This window comes from Onychostoma macrolepis, chromosome 17 (assembly GCF_012432095.1).
Source record: "Onychostoma macrolepis isolate SWU-2019 chromosome 17, ASM1243209v1, whole genome shotgun sequence".
Lineage (NCBI taxonomy): Eukaryota > Metazoa > Chordata > Actinopteri > Cypriniformes > Cyprinidae > Onychostoma > Onychostoma macrolepis.
Genome location: NC_081171.1, coordinates 508856 through 517520, shown reverse-complemented (window position 1 = coordinate 517520; position 8665 = coordinate 508856). Strand labels below are relative to the sequence as shown.

At 38.5% G+C, this 8665-nt stretch overlaps 1 protein-coding gene across 3 annotated transcripts in view; it reads left to right on the top strand.

Moving 5' to 3' along the window:
- LOC131522742 (TOG array regulator of axonemal microtubules protein 1) overlaps nucleotides 1–8665 on the top strand; it is a 28091-nt gene that overhangs the window by 1305 nt on the left and 18121 nt on the right. For 2 of the 3 annotated variants that reach the window (XM_058748417.1, XM_058748416.1), the window contains exons 2-6: nucleotides 1652–2339; nucleotides 4612–4985; nucleotides 6429–6492; nucleotides 6755–6880; nucleotides 7847–8071. In XM_058748417.1, coding sequence (XP_058604400.1) covers nucleotides 1742–2339; nucleotides 4612–4985; nucleotides 6429–6492; nucleotides 6755–6880; nucleotides 7847–8071 — 1387 coding nt within the window. In that variant the 5' untranslated portion in view covers nucleotides 1652–1741. The remainder of the gene's footprint in view (nucleotides 1–1651; nucleotides 2340–4611; nucleotides 4986–6428; nucleotides 6493–6754; nucleotides 6881–7846; nucleotides 8072–8665) is intronic. The other variant, XM_058748418.1, reaches the window with a different exon arrangement.

The following is an 8665-nucleotide window of genomic DNA, read 5'->3' as shown; positions in this document are numbered from 1 at the left end:
GGGTCAAAAATGCACTTTTATGACAGCTGTCTCACTCATGTATGCTGGCAAAATGAGTCACAATGAGCAAATTTTCAAAAATGAAAAAGCCCATTTTAATATATGACGAAAAATAACTGAGCTACAGCTGTTTTAAGTGGATAGAGTCAGAGCAAAGTCAGGTCTGAGAAAAATCGAGTTTAAGTTTTCTTCCAAAGCAAATTCACAGAGCCACAATGCATCTTTTCCCCCAGTTCTTTTCTTAATAATTACTATATTAATAATCACAAAATAGCTATTTTTATTTTATCTTTGTTATTATAAATAAGAACAGATGCAAAAAAAAAAAACAGTAGAAAGAAACAAATAATGCATTACTTTTTCAATTTACACCTAAAAAGCATTCAAGTAAGAAAAACAAATAATCAAATGTTAAAATCCCTTTAGTGTGTATTTATTACAAATAAATTGATTTATTAAAACTACAAAGGTCAAAACTACTTTTGTGAAAACCTCAAATTCAACCAAAATCGTCTTTTTTTCTTCTTCTTGCGTGTAGCTCAAGATTAGCCCGTGCGCATTTCGACTCATTTTGCCAGCACGGCTCACATTAGGGCTGGGCAGTATATCGAGATTCTTTATAAGCGATATGGTATGAAGCAATACTGTTAATATCGATATACAGTAGTTTGATACGAGCGCATCTGAAGAATATAGCGGAGGACACTGACTCAGCCGCTGCGGAGAAAGTGCAACAAGTGCAAGAGAAAGTTGGACAATGTGACGTATGTAGAATTTTAAACCTACAAGTAAATGCATTTTTATGATAGCACTAACTGTAAAGTGACTGCAATGGGGGTAATCAAAATAGCCCCAAATTTTGTGCTTATTTTAGTTTAAATTTTTAGTTTAGTGAATTTAACTTCTGCTTTAAAAGCATTATTTTTGTTTTTAGATTTTAATGTTACAATGAAATGTGATTTTGACCCTTTTTGCACATAATATATAGGCTTACATTGTTACATTCACTTTATACGTTTTCATAGCCTTTAATATGTATTGTTTCGTTCGACAACATTGAGCGGTATGTAAAATATACATATTGAATACAGATTTAAAAAAAATAAAATCCAGATACAAAGACAAAAATACAGAGAGATATACCGTGTATCGCAAATCGGCCAAAAAATACAGAGATATGAATTTTTGCCCATATCGCCAAGCCCTAGCTCACATATTTAGATCTAATGGACCTCATTTATAAAATGCTAAATTTGATCTTATGATCATCTCTCAAATGCGTCTCTTTCAGATGTGAAATCTATGAATCGCGAATTATCTTGAACTTGCACGCAACTGACTGGTTTCAGCTCTCTGCCTTGTAAACGACTCCTAATTAATGTCATTAAAGGTGCACTAAGCAATTTTTGCCAAACGATGTTGATATTTGAAAGCACCAAAACAAACACGCCCAATAAGACCTCGCCCCTATTTTGACATCTTCTTTTTAATGTTTTGTTCCTCTGATATTTTCCTCTTGTTTTATCTTCCAGTTCTCTATCTATAGTCGATCTGCTAATATCTGTCCTGTACACTCAAATTGAGCACTGTATCATTACAAGACACGCCCCTTACTGCTGATTGGCCCAATGTCTTTTCCTGTGGATTTCAGGTGTGTCGTCGCATCATGTGACGCTTCCCGTCCCTCATCACCATGACCAATTCCCGTGCGTCCCTGGCTCCGTCTGGACTCTGATCATCCATGATGATTTATGGGCTGATTCCTCAGGAGTTACACGCGCAGCTCCTGGACCACCAGAACTATCAGAACCGGACCAGCGGCGTGGAGAAGCTGAAGAACATCCTCCTGGAGCTGGATCTCCAGCAGGTCTCCTCCGGCAGCATCGTGGAGTTCATCCAGTTCTTACGCAAGCTCCTGGACGACAGCAACTTCAAGGTGTTGTACGGCGCGCTGCAGCTCATCAACCTGCTCATCGAGAAGCTGGACTGCGATGTGGAGCGCTATTATAAGGAGATCGTGGGCGTGACGGTGCGAGCGCTGGGCGACTCGCGAAACGTCACGCGGCACGAGTACATGAACGTCTTCAGGCAGCTGATGAGGATGGTGGGGCCGCAGAAGGTTCTGGATCTGGTGGTGGCTCAGCTCAAGCACAGGAACTCCAGGGTTCGAGAGGACGCCGTCAACATCATCACGGCTGCCATGCTAATGCATCCGCGCAAGGACTTCGACATCCCCGGCCTGTGTGCGGAAGCGGCGCCGGCGCTCGCCGACAGCAAGAAGAAGGTGCGTCACGCGGCTCTGGAGCTCTTCGCCGTCTTCGACTACTGTCTGGACACGGGTAAGAATAGGGGTGGGCGAGATGACCAAAATCCTATATCATGATATGAGTAATTTTAAATCACGATTAGGGATGCACTGAATTTTTGACTGCCAAAAATTATCGGCCGAAAATGACATTTTCGGTTTTCGGCCAAAAGTGAAAAACGTACAAAAATAGGAGCCGAAAAAATATCTATAATAATATATATGGCGCGCCACAGCGCCCGGCAGTGTTCAGTGCTAGCAGTAGGACTATACATTATTTGGATAATTAGTTACAAAAAAAAAAAAGTTATATCTGATTCTGTTGCATAGAACTAAATAAAAAATAATATATGAAGAGTTTATTTGCAAAAACAGAGAACTCCGTTTTTTTTTTTTTTAAATCATGTTTTTTATTATATGTTATGTTTTTGTTTTGTGTTAGTTAGCTGTATTTTGTAGTTATTTTTTTAACCTAATCAAAATAACCCAACTGCAGTTTGATTGAGATTAATTGAAATGCACAATGAAAAAACATGATTTTTGAAAATTATTTTGAGAGTTGTCCATTTTTGCAAATGAACTCTTCATATTGATATTTAATATTATTATATTTTCTGTCCAATTTTATTGTGTTATTTTCAGTAAAAGTGTGGTTATTTTATTGGCTTGTGTGTTTTTTTAATTAAAATAAATTTAAATTATAGAGTTACATTTTTAAAAAGTCTTACAAAATTACTTTATATTAAATAGTAAATAATTATTATAAAGAATTTTCGATTTCGGTTTTCGACCAAGTGCATCCAGAATTTTCTGTTTCAGCCCAGAATTTTAATTTCGGTGCATCCCTAATCACGATAACGCAGAGCTGCATGATTAATCGTTAGAAGATCGCGATCTCGATTCAAACAGAGAGAGATCAGTTATTATCTTAAGGAAAGAAACAGCTTCACAAACAGTCTTTTCAAAAACACAGTATTATTTCTGTCTTACAGTCATTCACGTTATCACAGAAATAGGGATGAAAGTTTATAGTTCTGATATAAACAATTATGTCTATGTGGTAGCGTTCAAAATAGAGCAAATCACCTTTTGAAAGTAACTGGTGCTACAAATAACGTTTGTGTCGTTTGCATTGTTTTGCCACTAGGTGGCGACAAGTGACTTAAAAACGTATTTGTCTTTGAATCATTCATTCAAGAGATTCATTCAAAAACGCTGATTCATCCAGTAACGAATCAAGTCAAGTATTTGTGAGTGAGTGATTAAATCATTCATTCAAACCGCTTTTCATAATTTTACATATTAAAAATTGGTGTATTAAACACATTATATTTTAAATACATGTATATTAAAATGTTTGACTCAATCAAATTAAGCACTTTTAAATAGGCTGCAGCAATCAATATTTTGTCACACATTATTTTGTTTAGTTCAGAATCGTGACAGACTGTTTTACCCTCCTAGAATTGATGCCGGAAAGTTATCATATTCATAAGTGCAACAAGTCATTTGCATGTGAAAGTAGAAACACGTTCAATTTAGACGAAACTTCTGAGCTGATTATAACGTGCACGTTAACTTTCCTCATTAAATGTGTGTGTGGGTCCGACAATAACCTCCACAATGTCATCGCTCGTGGCCAGTGCACTCTTAAGCAGTTATGAGCAGTTTATTTTTTTTTTTGTTATTTAGATTATGGTCATTTGACTTATAGCAGTGTCCAGTGTTTCCAATACATTGACTGCCACAAATAGATATTTCAAAAGGCTTATCTACTTCGTTGAATAAACTGAGCACTGCATGTTTCAAAACTGACTGTCTTCAGAAAAGCTTCCATTTCATCTTTCCTGTAATGCCTGATGAAGCAGCATTTGTGAGCTCAGTGCTAATTTGATTACAGCGTTACCGTGGAAACGGCTATATCTCCCGCTCCAACAGCGCCTCCTGCTGGCAGAGAATGAATCTGCATGTGCAAGTCTGTGGGAAGCACTGGTGTCTGTCAGCAAACATAAACAAAAAGCATGCTTCAGAACTGTTTTGAGCCATGGATGAATTAGGCTACTACTACTATTACTATCTTGTACCCTGCAATAATCATTTACTCAAACTCTCTTTTATGAGATGAAGGAGGGAAAAAATAATCAGCCCAAAAAATCAGCATCATATATCAGCCATCGGCTGCCCTGATTTCTAAATATCGGCATCGACCAGAGAAAAACCCATATTTGTCGACCTCTAGATGATCTCTGCCGGTTGGCAAATTTCTAGCAGTTAATCGTGTCTCCCGGTGTATCTCACACCTCTAGGTAAGAAGCAGCCGCTCACGAAGGCCGTGGATCGAGTGGAGCTCGCCGGAGACGCCGAGGGCCTGATGGCCGCTGTACAGGCGCGGAGAGCACGGCACATTCTCCCTCGGCTCTCCGCCGACGGCACCGTCGAGTACGCGCTCGTGCTTCCCAAACCGGGACAGAGACGGACGCCTCAGCTGGGCTCCGGGGCCGATCTGGACTGGGTTCTGAACGGAGGCCGGGTTCACAGCTCTCGCTCAGACGTGGATCTGACGGATAACACGCCTCAGCAGAGGAGGATGGTGAGCGCCGGGAAAGGGAAGAACAAACTGCCCTGGGAGAGATCGGCCCTCTCTGTGGAGCTTCAGACCAATGGAAAGTCACCTGATCAGGTGAGCGATGACATCAGCATCATCACACACACACCTGAGATCAGCGGAGCCATGACCTCTAAACGATCAAACTCTGCCGTCACACTCAATCTCCTGCATGTTTAGAGTGTTTTATCCAGTAAAAGCTCTTTTAGTGTAATTGTACAAGCGTCCAGCTTCAGCCGCTGCTTCTCGTGTCAAATATCAATAACTGCAGTCATATCTCCAGATGAACACTTACTGGACTGAAGCAGCTCAGCTTTACTTGATTCTCCATCAATCATTTTCTAGAAAAATCAGTGCGTCTCAAATCTGATCCTCAGGATCTTCTGAGGAGCTTTACTTTCACTGTTCCTCAGCGGAGGAATGATCTTCATCTCACATCTTCTGAGGAGCGTTTATTCTTCATCTCTCCATCAGCACGGCATTATATGTCTGAATCATTTCAGTCTCATCTTACTAAGACATATTATTAGAGATATAGAGCGACCGCTGATATTCAGATCATTTTATCTCAGTATCTGTTATAAAGATCTCTTTGATTTACATCACAAGCAGCAGATTTTCAGCATATAAATAAATTAAATTGAGCTGATTTTTTGTCCATATTCTCACTATATCAGACTATATGAGCCATAAAAGCCTGACAAATATGATACACAAAAGAAATGTTGAATGTAATGTAAGTAATTGCTGCATGTGAAGCTCAGTTGCAGTTGTTAGTGCAGTAGTTCAGTAGTGAAGGACTAACTCGTTTAACTGTGGCTCACTGGAGGTGGTGTGTGTGTGTGTGTGTGTGTGTGTGTGTGTGATCCGGCTGTTTCCTAGCAACACTCACACACTGCAAAACTTCAGATGAGAGACGAACAAACACCAGCAGCACATGGAGACTTGTTTGTTTGACAATGTTTGTCAAATCAGTGTTTGGACAGACTGAAAACTGCTAATATTTAAAGATTCTTAAATCAAGATACATTTACTGGAGAAGCAAAATCAGAGAAGATATGAAGGGAAAATTATCGAGTTCAAACGAGAACAAAATCTGCGAATAGAGTCAGAAACATCAACTTAATTCAAAGGGAAAATAAGTCAAATTTTTCTGACTCCATTAGCAGATATTTGTTCTTATTTTAAGTGTAAACGCACTTCATTTTGATCAATTCCTCTTTTTATCTTCAGTCATTGTGAATCTCCAGTGAATGCATCTTGATTTAAGAATGTTTGTACTGGAAAACGAGACAGGAATACTGAGGAAGAGCAGTGCGGTGTCATGCCTGTTGAGTTGGGTTTCGAGCATTTTAACGGTTTCAGAGTTCTCCTGTTGAGTGTGTCGATGTGGAGCAATGGCTTTCAGTCCATGAGATCTCGGTGTGATAAACGATTGGAAACGTCCTCCATGCTAAAGTCATGATGAATGTATGTTGTTTTGTCTCAGACTGATTTGAAGTTATATGATTATTCCAGCAGGTTGGCAGTGAAGATGCGTCCTCGTCCATGAGACTCCGTCAGGACGCTGGAGCCAAATACAGTAAGAACGCTCTTCAGTCTTGTCTTGAGTGCAGACGCAGACAGAGAACCACAGCAGCTCTGTTACCCAGAGGCCCATCCATCCTCGTTGAATTTATTATATGAAGCGATTGGAGTGCTAGAATTGATTTTATTAAGGCATCAATAACCCTTAACAATAATATAGTGATAGTAACATTAATGTAATCCACTGAAGTCATTGTGTGAAGCACACAGATCCGCTGAAGGCTCAGATAACTGTAGTGTCTTCTGTTCCGGTCCAGGTCCATCAGAACCGTTCCTGTCTCCAGGCCGGACCCGCAGGTCTCTGGGTCGACTGCGCCGCAGCGGGAGTTTGGACTCGGATCCAGACATTTTCAAAGCGGCCAATCTCTCCGAGTCTGAGAAAGGTGGGGTCGTGCTGAAGCCAGCTTTTATAAATATGTTCAGATTACAGTTTAATGTGATTTTATTAAAGGTTTCTCTGCAAAGTTGATCCAGAGAATTATTATCACAGCTTGGGAGACATAATGAATTAGAACCAGTGGTACTTTAGCATTATTAATTTATTATTAGAGTTTTTATTAATATTTTCATTTAACTTTTATTTTTATATTATCTTTTTTTATTTTAGTTAAACATTTTTACATTTTAGTCATTTTATATGACTATTTTATATAAATAATGAATACATTTATTTTATATGAAAAAATATTTATATTATATATAAACAATTTATTTTCAGTTTTTTTTTCATATTTAGTTGGTAATTTTAGTGCCTCAGCCAGTTAGTTGCCACGGCAACATTTACAATTTTTGTTCAGTTTAATAAGGTTTTCATCTGATATGTGGCCCCGGACCACAAAATCAACCATAAGGGTCAATTTTAAGAAATTGAGAATTGAATAAATAATCTTTCCATTGATGTATGGTTTGTTGGACAATATTTGTCTGAGATGCAACTATTTGAAAATCTGGAATCTGAGGGTGCAAAAAAATCAAAATATTGAGAAAATCACCTTTAAAGTTGTTCAAATGAAGTTTTGATATATTTACGGTAGGAAATTTACAAAATATCTTCATGGGACTTTATCCTAATGATTTTTGGCATAAAAGAAAAATGAATAATTTTGACCCATACAATGTATTGTTGGCTATTGCTGCAAATATACCTGTGCTGCTTATGACTGCTTTTGTGCTCCATGGTCACATTTTTATATTTTATTTTATTTCAGCAACAACAAAAATGTTTTCATTAGTTTTAGTTGATGATAACTCTTATGAGGACTAAAGTGTGATATTAAGTCATTGTTTTTGTTTGTCACATTGTCATTTATCACTGAACAGAACATATCGAGTGTGAATGTCTTCCACAGGTTTGCCCAAGACGAGTCGTTTTCTGTCGGGCAGCGTTGAGCGAACGTTCTCCCTCCCGACTAACTCCACACCTCCGGGCTCGTTTCTGCTGCCCTCGTACCCGCTGACCGCGCTAACAGGGAGTCTGCTGACCCCGACCTTACCCCGCCGAAACCACGCTGACCCCTCGCTGTCCATGTCCAACACGTGGCCCAACAAACGTGACATCAGCCCTCACCGCTCTGGTCAGGACACATGATTCTGCCTACATACACTTTAGAGCTGTTAGAAACTAATCAAACCACAGAGCAAACTCAATCAGTAGTTCACTAAGTAAGTTGTTTCAGGTCAGGTGACAAAATACAAAAGCAATCAAACACAAAACTACTTCAGTTATTGTATTATATTTGGAGCTGTTGATTTAACACGTTACTTTGGTGCAATTCATTTTGGAAAAAATAACAGGTTAAAATGATTAAGGTATTTAATGCATTTCCCCAATATCTGTATGATTGGAAATATGACCAAACAGTTCAATAAATTTTATATTATGTTCATTTTTAGACACAATATTGTAAATATTGTCTATTTTTGCTCAGTTTTGCTAACAACAGTAGTTTGAAACAAAGTCACAGCAGAACAGTTGAGCGCCTGTGACACACAGCAGTGATTCACTGTGAATGAATCAAGTGAGTCAATGATTCAGTGACTCGTTCATAAAAACTTGCTTAATTTCTGAAACAAATCAACTATTTGAATGAATTGGTTGAATGATTCAGTGACTCACTCATTAACACTGGCATTTTTTGTCATATTTAGAGTATCTTTTCTTTTTTTTT